At 42.6% G+C, this 20,514-nt stretch overlaps 1 protein-coding gene across 1 annotated transcript in view; it reads right to left on the reverse strand.

Annotated features, from left to right (window-relative positions):
• LOC311237095 (exosome complex component 10-like) overlaps positions 1-20,514 on the reverse strand; it is a gene marked incomplete at both ends in the record, with an annotated part of 82,246 nt that overhangs the window by 38,975 nt on the left and 22,757 nt on the right. The window contains 2 exons of the mRNA XM_084324901.1: positions 10,437-10,691; positions 11,608-12,949. Of these exons, the coding sequence (XP_084181027.1) occupies positions 10,437-10,691; positions 11,608-12,949 (1,597 nt within the window). The remainder of the gene's footprint in view (positions 1-10,436; positions 10,692-11,607; positions 12,950-20,514) is intronic.

Consider the following 20,514-nt stretch of genomic DNA (forward strand, 5'->3'; position numbering starts at 1 on the left):
ATATCAGTTGCTGGATATATTTGTGTCAGTATACTGTGTGACACACACAAAGAGAGGGAATAATATGTATTACCCAGAACAGAACTCTTATCACTGGACTATCTTGTGTTTTGTACTTTTGTACTTAAATGAAGAATATTACTGTGGGCTTTTTAACATTACAAATCTATGGAATGCCTTACAGCTCTTTGAAATGTACTGTATGTGTGACGTTTCGGGATATTGTGTAGAGAGCCGGAAACCATTTCCAAATCGTTGCTCTGACGTGGGTTTCTTCCTGGATATAGGCCCGTTTCTGAGATAAAGATTCTTATTGTGAGGCTCTTCTATAATATAAAGCCCCAGCAATATGAAAATGATCCAATTACACAATATGCCTGCAAGGCTGAGCACTGCTGCTGCCTACATGCCTTTCTGGTTGCTAGATTAACTCACACACACACCTTTTTTATTAATAAGCATATATTCAAAATAAACATAGAATAGCCTACCGTCTGGATCAAGCCTCCGAAAGAGGCCAAGAGAAGAACGTGTCATGTTTGCACAGCTTCAATTAGATATCATAACAGACATGAAAGACAGACGGACAGAGGAGAGGAGAGGAGGGATGTAACATAAACAAAGACAACAGAGCGAGAGGTGAGTGTTAGAAAGCTAGTGGAATGGGAAGGAGGACAGGTTCATTCAACGGTGATAATCACCTGTGGTCGTGGCCCAGTACACCTAATCCATGTAAGCAGATGCAGCGGTCACAGGGATCAGTGTGTTTGTGTGTGTCCATGTATGTGTGCGAGTGTGTGTATGAAATGCGGATATACTGTAAGGTGTGTGTCACATTTCAGAGCAAGGGTATGCGCATTTGCCAGAGTGCCTGACGAACATCACCGACCATATAGAGGTCTGAAGCATGTGACCTGGCCTGGGCCCTCATTCATCAACGTGTTCTACGCACAGATCTGTGCTTACCCTGTGCGTACGATCATTTCTAAGCAAAGAGTGGGATTCATCAATTTCGATTTGAACTTGACTCCGTGCTTACGTCTACGCACAGGTCAGAGCACACTTACCTGACGCCCAGTGGTAGAATATATTATTACAACAAGGAAATGAGCTTCTGTGCATAATAACACTGGCATGTTCTGTACGAACCGTAGTTCATTATAGTTCATTGTAAAATAGCAACAGTAGTGTAATTATGGTCAAAACCCTATAAATAGCATTTGGAATAATAGATCTTTCTCTCAGAATGAATACAGCATGGTTTATATAGCGTTATCGGAATATACGGGGTGTAGGCTACTGACTGACTGCGCTCCGCGTAGCTTGATTGATTGATTGATTGAAAAGTTTATTAACAGATTGCAGAATGGGTACAGTACAGTACAGCTCAGTACATACAATTGTTAATTGGGGATGCAGACCAGAGAAAGACTTTCGTCTTGTTTACATCAGGGTCCCCCATTTTCAATTCATCATAAATCATAAAGCTCAACTCGTTATTATTTTGCGCAGACCGCAGAAACACGGGAACGTTTTGATTATATTTAAAAGGCTTTACGTTAAACGAAACAAGTGGAATTTCGAAGCTGTAAGCAGAATACAAGTCATATGAATATAGTGTTCTTCCCCCTTTTTACTGTATAAGAAAGAATAGAAAACGCATTGCAATGACACCAGATAGTGGACAGACTATGTATATGATGGGATTCAAGTTCGCGTTTTTGTTGATCATAGGCATGCTGTCAGAGTATGATATCTTAATCAAACATTCTAGAACATTTGTCGTCACAGATCATGTCCTAATAGAACATAGGCTATGGCATGGATCGTGATATTGTGTGGACTGTTATTATTACTGTACCGGTACCACCCATTGTGACAACAGCCTTGTGAGTCCCGCACACAAACATGATGGAATTCAAGTTCATGTATTGAAAGGCAGGCTACATCATACATGCAGTGAGATTCATTGTTCTTGTATATGCTCTCGTATTATTGTTTATATAGGCTACCCAATACTGACATCAAAATAGATTGTAGTATGCCTCTAGAAATCATATGCAGCAGGTAGAAAATTGACGGGAGATCCATCGCGATTTGGAATAAAATTGAGGAGAACTTTAATCCCTGGGTATTAATCAAACAACACGGGAAAAGGCAGTCATATTCCAGCGCGGTATTTATTAGTGTTTGCGCTGCCCAGGCAGCAATGGTTAATAGATATCATATCCGACATCACCGTAAGTGTACACGTCTGTCAGCCTGTCTCATGACACGCTTCCCTCGGCTTAGTCCATTTTTCCACATTCCATGGGTGTATTCCATATGGTTAATCGGGGCGTTTCTGGTATGCAAATACGTGAAAGTGTGCACGAGCCTCGGCGCAGAGCCAAGGTGGGATTCATCATGACAGGTGTGCGTAGAGCCTGCGTACGCACGTGTGATGAATCCCGACTTCCCTGTGCGTACACTGGTTCTACATTCCGTGCTTACGTGTGGAAATAGAACATGTTCTACGCACACATTGATGAATGAGGGCCCTGGCCTCCTCCTCCTCCCCTGAACACCTCATTTGACCGCAGGCGCAGGGTACTACTGCTACGGTCGTGGAGGTGTCCCTTCACCTTAGTGGTCGGAACACTGTGGAGGCCGTGCAAGCAGACAATGAATGGGGTAGGGGGAAACACACACTAGAACTGAAACTACTACCCGAGTACCCGTCCACCCAGACTTACCTATTTTAAAACATATGGAGGAATGGGGCAGGGAAGATATACAGACACAGGGAAGATGGCCTAATGGTTGGGGAAAGGGGGAAGTAAATTGAATGCACTGCTGTGAGGTGGAGAAGCATAGTCAATATGGTCGCAGTTGACCCAGCTAACTCCTGCATGGCAGAAAGCCAAAACAACACAGGTGCGTTGACAAAGGTGCTCTGAAACACGGGTCCCCTGAAGGTTATGGCCACGTCTGGTCAGTCCCACAGAGTCAATGTAGCTGGTGGAGGAGAAACCTGATCAGTGGCTTGCTGTTCACAGTTTAATATCCAACCATATACATGCTAAAACAAAGAGGCACTTAACTGGGGAGTGGAGATGCATTGTCGGCCTCAATTAGTGGACCTCAGAGCCTGTGGAGGTTGAATGATGGAAGACGAGGTGGATGGTGGATCCTGTAGGCAACGTTGAAGGTGTAGAACAGACAACACGCTGTCGATGAGACTTCCACCCTGGAAAAGTCTCTGTGTCATGTGCTTCCACACCCTAGAGCAGTCTGTCAACTAAATGCTGCATGGGCTGCCATTATAAACTTAATTACTTACTTAGGCCTTTAAATTCCAAAAGGAACATAGGCCATCGACGAAGCTCCTCCATCCTCTCTGGTCTTGTGCCTCCGCTCAAGATCTTGCCAGGACAGCCCTTCTTTCTTCATCTCCTGTTCTGTGGTTCTTCTCCAGGTGGTTCTCGGTCTGGAGAGGGTTATCCATGCCTTCAAATCGTCTAGGCTGGAATATTGTATAATGCCCTGTATGTGGGTCTAGACCAGCTCTCCCTGCGATGCCTGCAGGTAGTGCAGAACGCTGCTGCACGCCTCTTGACCGGCACAAAGAGGCGTGAACACATCAGACCAGTACTGGCCTCCCTGCACTGGCTCCCTGTTAGTTTCAGGATGATTAAAAAATTGCTATGTTTGTGTTCAAGGCCTTAAATGGTCTGGCCCCTCAGTACCTAGCTGAACTTCTCCACGTGTGTACCCCAGCTAGAGCACTGAGGTCATCAAATAAGTTACTTTTAGATTTCCCGAGATCTAGGCTAAAGACAAAAGGCGACAAAAAGCTTTTGCGGTGGCTGCCCCTAAACTATGGAACAGTCTTCCACTGCCAATTAGGTCTGCCCAGACCTTAGAGAGTTTTAAAACACTGCTGAAGACTCACCTGTTTTTATTGGCTTTTTGAGGCTTGGTAAGCCATACATCCCTGGTCGTGTCGTGATTGTTTTATTTTATTTATTTTTTTATCTTTTTCCCCCTCCTTTTTCCTCCGATTTTCTCCCATCCCAATGTTAGTCGTTATGCCAATTCCCAATCCCCTTCCTGGTCGCTGCGCACTTACCCCCCACAGTCGGTCTGGGAGAGTGGAGGCTATCACGTGCTTCCTCCGACACACGTCCAGCCAATCAACCGCTTCTTTTCACCTAGCAGCGCGGACTCTCACTGAGAGGGCGTAGCGTGTGGAAGGATCACACTATCCCACTTAGATCCTATCCGCGCTTAGCAGGCGCCCCGACCGAACTGTAGGAGTCGCTGTTTACAATGACCCGGACCCACCCCGGCAGCTTCTCCCACCCTCTAATACTGCCAATTGTATTAGTGTGAACGGCCAGCCAAGCTGGTGACAACCCCGGAGCTGTGAGCTGGACTCGAACAGGCGAATCCAGCGTCTCCGGGGTTGGTGACGAACGCAATCTCCGTTACACCACCTGACCGCCCTGTCGTGATTGTTTTTAATGTATTGTTTTTTTTTTACTTTGTGTATACTGTATTTTGTATTTTTTTGTATTTCTGTTTTTATATTGTAAAGCACTTTGGTGCAACTTCGGTTGGTTTTTAAATGTGCTATAGAAATAAAGTTGACCTTGACCTTGACCTTGCCTCTCTTCCTCCTGCCCTGTGGGTTCCACGTCAGCGTCAGCTTTGTGCTGCCATTATAAAGCCCAGGTATATCTCCATTACCTCATCACACACATATGAGAAACTTGGAAAACGGATACATTTAAACCTCCCACAGCTGTGGCCACTCATTCACTAATCAGTCAATTATCACAGTCCTGGACACACAGCTATGGGGAAAAGCACAGGTAATTATATTAGATTATTACATGGCGTTTTCACATTCGCCGAAATGCTTGCTTGTGATTGGTCAATAGCCCCCCGATTTTTCAATAATGACCGCAGAGCGCAGCTGTTCGCAATCAAGCCCACTGACACACTGTTTCAGTGCAATTAGACACTGCCGTGCCGGCGATGACAGGGGGCGGAGCACAGAACACAGCGGAGCCAGAACACAGAGGCTGCCCGCGATAATAATAATCACTTTATTTGGGCTGACAGAGCCACAGAACAACTGCGATTTGTCAAATGAATTAGGTATATTGTTAGTAAGTTAGCCATGTAATAAGCGGGATAATGTATAGCGCTGCACTGACAGCGGAGCCAGAGGCTGCCCGCGATAATAATAATCACTTTATTTGGGCTGACAGAGCCACAGAACAACTGCGATTTGTCAAATGAATTAGGTATATTGTTAGTAAGTTAGCCATGTAATAAGCGGGATAATGTATAGCGCTGCACTGACAGCGGAGCCAGAGGCTGCCCGCGATAATAATAATCACTTTATTTGGGCTGACAGAGCCACAGAACAACTGCGATTTGTCAAATGAATTAGGTATATTGTTAGTAAGTTAGCCATGTAATAAGCGGGATAATGTATAGCCTACTCGGTCATTGTCGCAAAATAATTGACCTTCACTACGTTTAAAACACCTCGGCGCGGCGCCTCTGTATTTTAAACTCCGTGTCGGTCAATTATTTTGCGACAATGACCTCGTAGCCATACATTATCCCTTACGTAAATTCACACAAAAGACAGAGCATCTTCACAGTTAAAAACACCACTCAAGAATAAATCCTATCAACCTGTCACATAGCTGTACAACACGTCCAGGGACACCAGGGAACAAGGTGTAAACCTCCACTTCAACACGTTTTAACACTTAAATTAAGCACACTGCTTATTTCCTGGATGGTACCAAGCAAGCAGTTTGACAATAGTGAGGAAATTGGTCAAAGAGAATGTTTGCCAAGATGTTCATGTATTCCTTTAAACAACACTTCTGCAGTGGAATGATTCTGAAATGTCATGCATAAGAACTTGTCTCCTTCATCAACCCCTATTTTCAATAACACCACCTACCGTATTCACTGTAACACTATCACATGCAGCTATTATCACAAGGCTATTCATCACCACTTGTCACATATCAGTTGCTGGATATATTTGTGTCAGTATACTGTGTGACACACACAAAGAGAGGGAATAATATGTATTACCCAGAACAGAACTCTTATCACTGGACTATCTTGTGTTTTGTACTTTTTTATATTATATTGTATTTGTATTTATATTTTAGAGTGTATCTATAGTGTATATAGATACTGGACTGTATAGGACTGTGAAGCTATGTATCCCCCACCCTGTATCCCCCCCCCCCCCCCATATGCTGCTTTGACACCCGAATTTCCCCAAGGGGATTAATAAAGGATCATCTTAATCTTAATCTTAACAGGGACTCTCAAACCAATTACAACCTGTCTCTTGCTGTCACTGGAAAGCTTTGTTCCGTGACCTCCAGTGGGCCAGACAGTCAAATAAGCCTCTTTAGAAATGGTGGAAGTAGCTCTTGCTCTACACTTTATGATTCATAGATCATAGTTAAGAGATGAGAGACAACTTTGATTCTTTGGTGCTGGCTGGATATCAAACGGATGTCAAGATGTCCCTTAATCGCAGGTGTTCAAGGGTCTTGTTTCTTTTCTTTAGATGCTATTTATATCACAACAATATTGTTTAATTTTTGCTGTAGATTAAAAAACAATTATACAGTTACCTCAGTTTCAAGTCAAGTGTTTCTTTATTAATCCTTTTGGGGAAGGTGTCGTAGCAGCATGGGGGAGGGGAGGTACAGGCAGGAAATATATAATAATAGAGTAGAACATAATAATTATAGTGGAATGGCAGTATATTCTATCAGTAGGGCTGACCCCTATTAGTCGAATAGTCGACTAATCGATCGAAAGGAGCCATAGTCGACTGCCAACCTCTTAGTCGAATGAAAAAAAAATATATATATATATTATTATAATTATTTTTTTAATTTTAATTTGTATCATTCTTTCTAAAAGAAAAGAGGCATAGAAGCGTGGCTAACGCTAATGGCACGCATACCAGAGGCTAACTGCCTAAGAAAACAGGCACAGAGGCACTGAAAGAGGATTTCACCCATCTAATGAACACACTAGACTAGACAAATATCAAGATGTATCCATCAGTGGACCAATTGCATGCTTTTGCAGAGGACAAGAAGTCTTTAGTCGACTCCTTCAGACATTAAGCATCCCCACAGCCCAAATGGAATGATAAAAAAAAATTATACTTTTTTCAATTATTTTTGTTTTTCATAGTCGACTAATAGTCGACTATTGGCTTATTTCGGCCGATCAAAGTCAACTATCCAAATCCTTAGTCGGGGACAGCCCTACGATAATGATACAAATATTAATAATCATAGTATACATGGGGTCGTTCAGTGTTTAGTAACTAAAAGGCAGACAGTCCTAACAGTTCTCCAGCCGCTATAGTTCTCTTTGGCAACTATTGGCAGCAGTCCATGTTCCCAGTTGTGGGGTCTGATGTCTAGCCTTCCTCACCAGCTTGTTCAGTTTGTTAGTGTGTCTTGAGTTGATGCCCCCCCCCCCAACATACCACAGCGAAGAAGAGGACGCTGGCTACTACAGACTGGTAAAATTACTGCAGCAGCCTATTACACACATTGAAAAAGTCTCCTCAAGGAAACTATAAAAGAAGGACGTCACTGAAGAACTTGTTTGGCCAACATTGAATTAAATGGTATCACCATCTCCTCATTTATGACCTGTCATTTAAACAGGTTATTACCTCGGGTGTCAGAATCATCGGCAATTTGTTTTTTTTGCATTTTTAACTACGTAGCTAATGTTTCTCAGATAGCTGCTATATTTCTCCCATAGGCTTCAATAGAAATAGAAAGTATGGCACCTTGTAAGTATTGTCTAAGTGTTGTATGTCTATAAATGTTAAATACAAATTTAAGTTTAAAAAAAAGAAAGTATGGCACCAAGCTGAGCATAGAACGCTGGTATTTTGACATATTTTATAGTTTCCTTGAGTCTCTTCAGGAAGAACAGCCTGCTATGTCCCTTCCTGTAGAGGGCCTCTAGTTGTCCGACCACTACTGTTCAAGTGTACTCCCAGGAACTTGTAGGTCTCCACCATCTCTACCTCCTCCCCTCGGATAGTGATGAGAGTAGGCTTCAAAATATTTACAATCATTTAGATCTATAGGCCTATTGCTAATATATTTGTATACCAGAAGTACTGCACAAATTGGTCATCTGGTCCCATACAGCTCAATGGGTAGATTGCATAATACACCAGAGTTAGGAGTTTGATTCTCACTGGGGCAACAAGCGATGTCCCCATACCAATACCAGTATCAGGTCTGATACTGTGCTCATGTACTCGTAAAACTACTCCCCTGCTTCTACTCAGTTCCATGTTTGTTCAGGAAAATACAAATGAATAAAAATAATATTATATTAATATTTTATATATTATATAAACTTAAAATGTCAGCAACAGTGTTACAAAGGATCAGATTAAACCGAATATATATATTTATTGATTGATATATATTGCATAATATTTGTATATCGTTTGATATCCCTTGTATATTCCTTGTACATATACACGGAATATCCCTTTAGCCTAGTACAGACCATAATATTTCATTCTCCTATTGGACAGCGGTCCACAGGCGCCAAGGCCATGCCTCCAGAGTCAGGTTCAAAGCCACCGTCAAGACATGTCTGTACATGCCCGGCCTTGCCCAAAAATACGAGACAGAAATGAGGTTGGCACTAGATTGTTCGCCGCGCATATAAATATGGCGCAGGTGAATACAGAAGTATGTTACCCAATAAGTTGAAGCCTCACCCACGATACGACGTGCGGTGAAGTATGGCCTGTTTGGCCCCAAATAGAGCATTGAGACCGCGTGCGAATTAATAACTGAATTGTCAGAGTTTGGCGCTATACCGTTGAGTGCGACATATTTCTATTAAGTCAGTAATAGTCTATTTGTGTATAGTGTATCGTGCGGCTAAAGTTCTACAGTGACCAGCATCACCAACGCTTCCTCGTATCAGCTAGAGTGCTTATCCAGGCTGGGCTGCTTCATGGCGCTTTCACCCGAGGAGCCCTAGACGAGAACCGTGTGGACATGTACACTGGATTAATCTACCCGACGACTACATAGCCCTTTGCGGCTGGATTATATTTGCTTTTGGTCCTGTGATTAATGGAGCGGAGAATCGCCGACGCCTACACGTGTGTGGGATTTACCCTGTGAGGAGCCACGTCGAGTCTGCGCCTCAGAGAGCCTGAGGCAGGCTAGCTTTCTTCCCTGTGGATCTACAGGCTACGGAGAACAGCTGTATTCGTCTGTGGATCAAGATCTTATTGCACCGTCTCCCGTACTCGGAGTCTCCTTATCATCGTTGACCCAGGCTCTACTACCGACAGATCCTCTACCCCTGCTGGCTTACAACCGGGGGGACCCTTCCAGTATCTCCCGCTATATATTACTAGTGTACCATAGATATAATTCCCTAAGATTCAGGTTGTATAATTACCTCCTGCGTAACCAGAGAATGGACATTCATTATTGATTTGCCTACGCACATTCCTTTGCCTTATAAGCGCATTCAAAGTAGATTAGAGAAGTATATTATGTACCTTTTGCTGCAATAAATACTTAATTACAACTTTGTGTGGAACCGATTCATTGTGGGAAGTGTTCATCATATATATATATCATGTACTGTATGGCCAGTAATTAAAGTACATAAGACGGTAGTGGTTTAATGATACCATACTTATCAATACAGTCAGGGAATTGTACCCCTCAGTTACAAACAGTGTCATGTTGTATATTATTTTATATTAAAAGTGAGGAACATCTGATGAAAATAAAACAGGTTTTCAAAGTAATTTGAATACCATAGAACTGTAATGGTATTATTAAGTACTCGTATGTACTCTGTATCGGCAAGTACCCAAATGTAAGTGCAGAACTTATACTTTGTATCAAGACATCCCTAGGGGCAACCATAAAATGTATCCTACCATGGCACTATAAGGTGCTTTGGACAAAATCATCCAATATACTGTCTTATTTAAACCCCCTAAATGCAGAATTCTGCATAATAACATCCAATCCTCCTAATATAGTGGTGAGTATGAGGGCCGACGTTCCACTCTACTGGTTAAAGTTGCTTACTCGTGAGTAGTACGTTCGTTGATAAAGAAAAATAAGGTCCACAGCTGCTCCGGTGTAAAACAAAGATATCCAAATGGTTTATTTCTCTTCCACAGCGAAGTCTTTCTTTACAGAAGTGATCCTAAAGCTATCCTAAAGACATACAACTATAGAGAGGATGCCGCTCTTCTTGTGGGTGGTCTTTCTTGTAGGACAATCTTGAACTTGAAGTTGTCGCTCTCAGTACACCACGGGACTCCCAAAGCTCGCTCGACCGGGAGCATGTCGAGATCCAGATCTAACTCCCTCAGAGGTTCTTCTTTGTCCTGGGTTCATAGCCTTGCCTGTCTGGATCTGGCTGTAGCGAAGAGGCAATTTAGTCTTTTGCACGTCAACCTCTATTATGTTGTCGTCTTCTATGAAGAGTGTTGGTTGCTTGATAGGGGCTGGTTCATGTGGAAAGGCGAGGGGGAACTCACTCTCCAAGACCTTGGAAGTATCATGAGGGCCAAATAAGGTCATCTCCGGCTTCTTTACTGGTGTGAGACCTTTCTTATTCTGACTGAGTAACAATTTCAGCCTTAACACTTTGAGTGCCACGGACGAGATAACTCGTTATTTCATGCCAACCGTTGAGTGCCAGGAATGAGATATGCAATTTTTTATCGTTATTTTTTTATTAGCAATTTCCATTCATATTTCATCAATCTAGCCTCACGTTACCACTGCAAACTCTCTCTGAGCTCCATTGGGAAAATACCACCCCCTATCGTCTCCCGGATGGTACTGCACCCCTTTGGAATCGATTGAATGAAACGCATGGGAAAAAAAGAGTCCGGAATCCACATTTTACTTGTCAGGCAAGTAACCCGGGCCGATTGCAGTCTTTGTGGTCCCGCAGAACAGCGTGGAATAATGTGTTCGAGCACCCAGCGTTGGATCAATAAACGCGATCGATATTTGGAATGGCGATCAGGGATTGGAATAATCCTTTTGGAGAACATCTGATCTGAGGTAAGGAATCTATTTTACCATTATTGGGATAATCAGAGCTATTTTCACCTATATATCATTGTGTGCCATATGTGTGTATGTGTGTGTGTGTGTGCGATCAGGAAATAAGAGAATCGATTTTTCAGCCAGCTTCTATAGCGTGCATAAGTACACATATACTATCGATAATCTAGCGTTTATTTGAAAACTATTCATAAATAGGCCGAAAAATTACAACGTGTTTTGTGTATTACAGTAAAGGCCGTTTATCACAGAATCTTCTGAAATCTTCTGGAAGTTTCAAGAAACTAGAGTTTTTCAAAATGGTATAAAACGGAAATTAACCGATTAAAAAACAATCCGTTTTGACAATGTTGACTGCAAACAAGTCATTGATAAGCGACAGCCACATTAGACACATAGCCATAATTTAAGATGTGGTTTATGCAAATATGAGAGCTCTATCATTGAAGTGGGTGGCGGCATTCAAGGGGGTAAATAGGATGTCCCTCCCCTGCTGTACCAATAAATGGAGTTTGTTGACCTGCTGCCTCACCAACGGGGGGACATAATTACAACAAGCGACGATGCCCTGAGGTTCCTTTGGCAGCACCTCAGATATCTTCATCATCATGTGATTGGGTAGGACATATCCGGTGCTTTCGTCCTCCTGCCTGGCCAGCTTGTCCCTCCAGTTAAACAGCAGCCTGAAGGCAGTCAACTGCTGGGTGTTGAACACCCTCTTCTGCTTCCTCTGCAGCTCCAGGTATGACCCCTCTGTGAAGATTGGCTTCAAGTATTTCTTGAGGGAGATGTCTCTGCTCTTGTTCCAGACACTCTGCAGGAGGCCAGGCTGGCCATTGCTCTTGTCCAACAGGTCCACTCTCATACGGTCGTAGACGTAGAGGAGATAGTGGGTGTCTGCCCTGGCGTACTGGACCATCTTATCTGGCAACGGCCGAATACGCCAGTCAGCCAGCTGGTAGCGCTTGTCGGAGTCCACGTTGCAGAAGTGTTTGAGCAGGTAGTCCAGGGAGTTCCTGGCCAGGTTGAGGGCGCGGCTGGCCTGGTGCGTGTCGAACAGATTGACCACGTAGAGGCCCATGTCCTTCTGGAGCCACTCGATGTCAGAGTCGGCACCGTGCAACACCTTGATGATAGCAGGGTCTGTGAAGGCCTCGTTCAGGACGTACATCTCACTACGCAGCTCCAAGGTGTCTATGATGAAGTCCTCCTCTCTGGTTGAGATCTGCATCAGACAGGTGATGCCCAGGTAACTCCTGTATGAGTGGTGCTCCAGATCCACTGCAAATTCAGACGTCTTGCACAGCTTCTCGTTCAGGGCCACCAGGTTCTCCAGAGTGTCGATGAAAGAGCACTTGGTCTCCACCAGGGGTCTGTATAGCTCTGGCTCAGGCCTGGGAAGTAGTTTGTCTGGTACTGTGAGATGATCCAATTCATACTGGTATGGATGAGCAAACATGTCCTCCACGTGTTCTTGCGTCCTCTGTTGGTGGATTAAGTCGGCCAGGGCGGCGGGGACATCCAAGTCCTCACATCTCTCTTTATGGATTTGTTTATTGGTGAAATAGGAGGGAAGGGGCTTTATCGCATTGGGCTTGATGAAGATCTTCGGAATGAAGGGCGTGTTGCTGTTGTCGACCTTTTCTCTGAATTTCATTTGAGGCCTGATAATGTTATTGGCATGGAGCAGTCTGAACATCTGGCCACGGCCAGATCCAGAGTCTGAGCCCTTGCGATTCCAGCTGGACACATCGATCTTGGGAGTCTCAAACCCTACAGGCATGACGGGCTGTTGGCTGCTGTAAAAACAAAGTGTGTAAAACAAAGATATCCAAATGGTTTATTTCTCTTCCACAGTGAAGTCTTTCTTTACAGAAGTGATCCTAAAGCTATTTTCCTAAATATTCACGTCACTACTACAAGGTAAGAAAACTGTATTTTCCCAGTCTCCAAAATCACAGCCGACTCGACACATGTAATTCCTCCTCACCTGAAAGCCGTAAATCAACTTGCCGGCTCTTTCCACAGCAAAACGGTAGGCAGGCTTCAATCTATGTTGTTTAGTCTATCTGTTCAGTACTGCTGCGCACTGTTTCAAGATGCACAATGAGAGAGAATTGTTGAATATATATAGATACACAAATGTTCTAGAATGTTTGATTATGACATCATACTGTGACGTCACGAATGCTCTAGAATGTTCCATTATGACATCATACTGTGACATCACAAATGGTCTAAAATGTTTGACTATGACATCATACTGTGACATCACGAATGTTCTAGAATGTTCTATTATGACAAATAATACGGTTCAATGACTTTATATAAATCCAATCAATATTCCTAATGCCGTTTCAATGTAAGGTTATAAAAATAAACATATAAACATTCATATAATACAATAACCTAAATATATAGCTTTGGCTCCTCTACAATACTGTCTACTAAATGTAACATTCAACATAATAACATCCAATATACTGTGTTATTTAAACTCCCTAAATGTAGCATTCAACATAATAACATCCAATATACTGCCTTATTTAAAACCCCAAAATGTAGAGTTCTACATAATAACATCCAATATACTGCCTTATTTAAAACCCCAAAATGTAGAGTTCTACATAATAACATCCAATATACTGCCTTATTTAAAACCCCAAAATGTAAAGTTCTATGTAATAACATACTGTATAAATTGTTAGAGACATTAGTAAACTGTAAATAAACCATTGCCAAGACGATTAGCATAATTCTCAAACTAAGACCACATTTCCGTTTGCCATTTGTTCTCACCCCCGACAGCATCCCACGTGGATTTGTTTTGAAGAAGCAAGGATAGGGTTAACATCCCATGCTAACAGTGAGCGTGAAGTTGTTTTTGTTGGCAAAGCAAGTTTTGTTTAGAAAGGCTTCATTTGCGGGCGGTCAGGTGGCGTAGCGGAGATTGCGTTCGTCACCAACCCCGGAGACGCTGGATTCGCCTGTTCGAATTTGCCTGTTCGAATCCAGCTCACAGCTCCGGGGTTGTCACCAGCTTGGCTGGCCGTTCACACTAATACAATTGGCAGTATTAGAGGGTGGGAGAAGCTGGCGGGGTGGGTCCGGGTCGTTGTAAACAGCGACTCGTACAGTTCGGTCGGGGCGCCTGCTAAGCGCGGATAGGATCTAAGGGCGGTAGTGTGATCCTTCCACACGTTACACGCTCTCAGTGAGAGTCCGCGCTGCCAGGTGAAAAGAAGCGGTTGATTGGCTAGACGTGTGTCGGAGGAAGCACGTGATAGCCTCCACTCTCCCAGACTGAATGTGGGGGGTAAATGCGCAGCGACCAGGAAGGGGATTGGGAATTGGCATAACGACTAACATTGGGATGGGAGGAAATTGGAGGAAAAAGAAGGGGGGAAAAGATCAATAAAAAAAATAAAAAAATAAAGGCTTCATTTGCGCTGTAATGTAGTCCAGCAGAACTCCTGTTGATCCGACCTGGTGGCTGTAATGTAGTTCAGCAGAACTCCTGTTCATCCGACCTGGTGGCTAAATACTAAATACAATTATAGAGGCTTACATTTTCATCCATTCTCACCGGTCTCATTTCTGTAGTCATTATAACCCCGAACACATCCACGGTGGTAGATATTTTGTGTGAATGTGATAACCAGAGTAGTTTTTATTCAAATCTTTTCAAACATAGTTTACTTTAAGTCAAGTCAAGTCAAGTATTAATTTATTAAAGCTCAAAGAGCCGACCAATGTGCTGTACAGTAACTACAAAATGTAAAACTATAGACATAGTCACACAGTGTAACAGAGGAGAATACAACATGACAAAAGACAGGATGGACAGTCAATAGAGTAGGACCACAAGACACTAGGAGTAGCCTATAGTATACAACAAATGATACAGACAATATAGTAAGATGGCAGTAGGACTATGCAACAGACAGTACGGTAAGACATAAGACACAGGGAATGACGATAAAGTAACTGGACACTGTACAGAACACAGAACAGCAACACAAGGGGGACAGAGTAAGCACTAGGCTGACAGAGACCATTGTAGAGAGAATGGTAAGGGAGCGGGGATTAGTCCTAGCCAAATGCTATGGGGTAGAGGTGGGTTTTGAGGCGGGATTTAAAAGCATCCATAGAGGGAGCAGATCTTATGTCTGGGGGAAGATAATTCCATAGCCTGGGGGCCACTGCTGCAAATGAGCGGTCACCTCAAGTTTTAGACTTAGTGCGAGGGACAGTCAGGAGGGCCATGTTGGATGATTCTAAGGGAACTGGGGGCTGAGTAGGGGGTTAGGAGGTCTGATATACAGGGGGGGCTACGCCAGTCATTGCCTTAAAAACAAAAAGGAGGATTTTAAAATCTATTATCAGGGTGACAGGGAGCAGATGGAGGGAGGCCAGCACGGGGGTGATGTGTTCCCTCCTTTTGGTGCCAGTCAAGGGCCATAGTTTGTTTATTCTGGTCATTACCTTCTTCTTTACAAAGTAGGTATACATAGAAATCAATAATAATAATTTGTATGTGTCTAAATAGGTGTAGGGAAAAGCTTATATAGCTTTTATAAACTTACTGTACACATTCATGACCCCTAGACCCCTTTTGATTTTGCTGACCCCATGACATTTCTTGTAGCGCCCCCATTTGGCCAAACTTTCAATGTTCAAATGAGCGTGTCTCTGATCCGTTTGTTGTGCAGTCACAGAAATTATATCTAGAATACTTGTGGGAAACAAATCTGTCATACAGACACGTACAAATACACCAGATTGGGTTTTCCTTACTCCTCCTGTCTGTTCATCTGATTCTCACAAAACGTCTAGGCATCAAGGTCTTCTATGTGATTAGGATAATTCATTGATCAAACTGTATGACTACCAGATTGCATTTCAAAAGACGCATGGTAAACAGGAAGTGATGTGAACTCTTTCTCCAATCTTCACCTCTGTCCAATTTTCACCAAACTTGACAAACATGTTTGACCTACAATAACCTCCGACATTTTGAGTAATTTAGCTACACGGTGACACTATTCCCACAAAAACGTGAACTACCAGCGATCACACATTTCTATTTCCGGCAAAAAATAAAAAAAATTATCCATTATAATTGTAAATCCAGATTTGTTTTGGCAGTCTGAGAGTTGTATGTTGAGTTGTTTTTTTGTGGAGGACATCTTCGGTTTTGCAGGATCTTTGGAGAAGGCATGGCACTTGAGACAAAACACACTGTATCCTATATAATTGTATTTGAATTCATCTTGTTTTTCTGTTTATTTACATTGAGTACAGCTTGTGTTATATTACGTTTTATTGTATTTTCTTGTATTTTCTTATGGCCATCTTGGTCTATATGTCATTTGTTAAGTAATTGGTAAAGTATATTATTATATACTTATTGCTATGTGTCTTGTAAGCCCATATGGGCTGGGCATACATCTGTATGTAAGACACACACAAAAAAAAAAAAAAAAAAAAAAAATCAAGACATGAATGGAAAACATCATGTTTATCTTAAACGTGAAAATATATAAACATAAAATATAAATAAAACAAGGTGGATGCAGACAGTGAAGGTACACAATGAACAGTGAATGAACAGGTATGCATACGTGTACCTCCCCTCTCATACCTGTACCTCCTTCATGCTGCTCTGACTGACTGAAACTGTACATTAGAATATCGACGAAACCTTACTTGGTCCCAAGAAGAGGGTCTTGTGTATTATTGGGTTAGGACATTTACTGTACATTGGAGGGGGTTGGGTTAGGACATTTACAGGGGCCAGTTTCGAATTGCAGTCTCCCGTAGGTGCTCTTTGAGAGTGGTTTTGAAAGTGGGTAGTGATTCACATTCCTTTACAGCTTTGGGTAGGGCGTTCCACATTGATGTGGCATAATTGCGAAACGTGTTTAGTCCCTTGTTTGAGCCGAATCTGGGTTTAACATGATTTGTGGAGCTCCCTCTGGTGTTGTGGTCGTGGTATTCACTGACCTTTGGGAAGTATTTTGACATGTACATGGGTACCTTAGTCGTGTAGTGTATCTTGTAGACTAGGCCCATTGCAAGTTGCTGTACTCTGTCGTCTACTCTAGTCTAAGCCATCCTAGGTAGTGACATAAAGGAAGTTACTTAAAGGAAAACGCCAACATTTTGGGAAATTAGCCATCATTATTTGCCATCTACCCTGGAGTTAGACAATAAGATACATTGATTGATTGATTGATTGATTGATTGATTGATTGATTGATTGATTGATTGATTGATTGATTGATTGATTTATTGATTGAAAACTTTATTAACAGATTGCAGAATGGGTACAGTACAGTACAGCTCAATACATACAATTGTTAAGGGGATGCAGACCAGAGAAAGACGTTCATCGTGTTTACATCAGGGTCCCCCATTTTCAATTCATAATGACATTAATGACATACGCAACATACAGATTATATCTTGACATTTCTGATATACATGACATACAGGTATACAGTACTGTTACATTTGTGACATACAAGATATGCAAATATACAGTACTGTTAAACAGAGATCGTAACAGCTAATATATATTAGCGGCCCGCCTGATCTCAAACCTACCGAAGTCGGCCCATGTCACCCCACTTCTTAGGGACCTGCACTGGCTCCCCATTGCTGCACGAATCCGCTTCAAGGCCCTTGACCTAGCATACCGTGCGGCAAAGGGAACTGCTCCCGCCTACCTCCGGTCAATGGTCTCTAACTACACACCCTCAAGACCCCTACGCTCTGCATCTTCTGGCCGCCTCAGACCTACTCCTATCCAAGCTCCGGGAGGGTCATCAAAGAGAAGTCGCCTATTCTCAGTCCTTGCCCCACAATGGTGGAATGAACTACCCACCCCAGTTAGGACAGCCGAAACACGTCCAATCTTTCGCCGTCGACTAAAGACTCACTTCTTCAACCATTATCTGAATTAAAAAAAAAAAAAAAATCTAACCCTAACTAACCATACTGTCATGCACTTGTCCTAATAAACTAACCTACACTGTAGCACTCAACACTTTGATGAACATTGTTACTCAGCTGATAGAGTTGTGCTCTTCCTGATGGCTTGTCGTACAGAACTTGTAAGTCGCTTTGGATAAAAGCGTCAGCTAAATGACTAAATGTAAATGTAAATGATATATGCTTCCTTCTTTCCCACATCGTTTTTAATTATTAGTTTCAGTTAGTTTCCAGGGTGGGTTTGCTATAGTTTCAGTTTAGTTTGTATTGTTTGAAATTGTTTGGTTTTAGTTGAGTTTTTAGTAGTTTCAGTATTTGTTTATATGTATCAGGGGCCAGATTTAAGAAGTTCAGAATAGGTATTATGTGACAGAAACACATCACTTGGTGAAGACAATTGACTCACAGTCATGTAGCATCCCAGTCTCAATTAACATTATGCACCAAAGACTAAACCTAAATAAATGTTCTGTAATCTTTTATTTTATTTTTGTTAATTTTGTAAGGACATACGTTTCTAGTTTACTACAGTAGTTTATAATTTTAACAATTTAGTTTAATTGTGTTAAGTTAACTATAATAACTGGTAGGGACGTTTTCTTATGTGTGCAGGTAATGTAGGGGCTTCAAGCGATGATGCCAATACAGCTGTGATGACTGGATATCTATCCCACTTTCACTTGGAAAATATTAACAACACTATTCCATGTTCCACTAATTATCCAGTCAAAATGGCAGCTATTCTTAGTGGATAATGTTACCTCTAAGACGTAACTGGGAGTATAGGTTATGTCTGGTGGATTTATAGTTGTACTCCATCAAACAACAACAGGCTTACGCCACTTTGCCAGCGCTTATAATAGCAGCCGCTTATAAATTCAACATCTTCAAAAGGCTCCATATCCTGCCAATACGTAAAGAGAAAGCCAATTGTGATTTGTCCAAAGCCAAAATAGACAGAGTGGATCACATTCCTGCTCTGAGAAATGTACGCACAATTCCACACACACACACACACACACACACACACACACACACACACACACACACACACACACACACACACACACACACACACACACACACACACACACACACACACACACACACACACACACACACACACACACACACACACACACACACACACACACACACACACACACACACACACACACACACACACACACACACACACACACACACACACACACACACACACACACACACACACACACGTTTTTCACTGAGATGTGTCCTTTTTTGGGGCGTGTTTCCCCCCGGGGTGCCAAATAGGAGAGAGAGAGAGAGAGAGAGAGAGAGAGAGAGAGAGAGAGAGAGAGAGAGAGAGAGAGAGAGAGAGAGAGAGAGAAATGGTCAGGAAATTAATAAATCAACTCTAGACTCCGTTGCTTTCCCTAAATAGAGTGGTTGTGAAATGTGATCTAAGCTTATTGAATTTAAACACATGTGAACGCTCTCTTCCAGCAGGATCCTGCTCCACGCGTCTCAACGGGTGGGAAAAAAACCTCTAACGAGGTTGATCTTTATTTGTTCCTAATTTCATTTTGTCACGACTGGCTCAGTGACCCTTAATCGAGTTTGACTTGATCGTATTTTCCACATTCTTTGTTATTGATTTCAGAAGGGGTAATCCCAAAGTCATTCATGGTGTACAGTCATTTTTCTCCGCTGACCTGCACCGCAGTAATGCAAATGTGTATGCGGATTTCACAAGGGGTTGTCAGCGTAATTATGTGAACCGAAGACAGAGGTTGCTGAAAGGCATTATAGGTTGCCTGTTTTCCAGTGGGCTCTGGGTTCATTCCCGCCGCCGTACAGAAACCTGGTGTGAAGTTCTCACATCGCTTCAGAATCTTTCCATTCGCCTTCACTCCTTGAGCTTGTCAAGAACTTTGAGCAACAGCTGAATTCACTCTTCCAATTACGATCGGAAAAAGGTTTCAAAATCCCCTCCAAGAGATCGGGAAACAATTCCAAGAACCCGAGTGGCTTGTGTCCAAACCTCCCCTGAAACGTACTGAATCGTCCGCGTCCATGAACCCCTCCCCCGCCCCTGTGTCTACATGCTCCAAAACCGAGGCCTCAAAGTTGATCCTTGACCACATGGTTGCGCAGGACGCAGGTTAGCCTTATAGTCCGATTATCTGCAGTGCACCGAGGTTAGCCAAAGTCGAAAATTAGATCATAAAAGAATATACATCCGAAGGGGAAGAAACTGTACATTGGAGGGTGTTGGGTGGGGAGGGTGGATTGACATTTTGACTATCTCCACCTATAGACCACCCCCCCCTAAAAAGACAATGATAAATGGGTCAATGTTGGTCTCAGAGGTTGTTCTTTTTTA

Source organism: Notolepis coatsorum, assembly GCF_963971535.1.
Source record: "Notolepis coatsorum genome assembly, chromosome: 11".
Classification (NCBI taxonomy): domain Eukaryota; kingdom Metazoa; phylum Chordata; class Actinopteri; order Aulopiformes; family Paralepididae; genus Notolepis; species Notolepis coatsorum.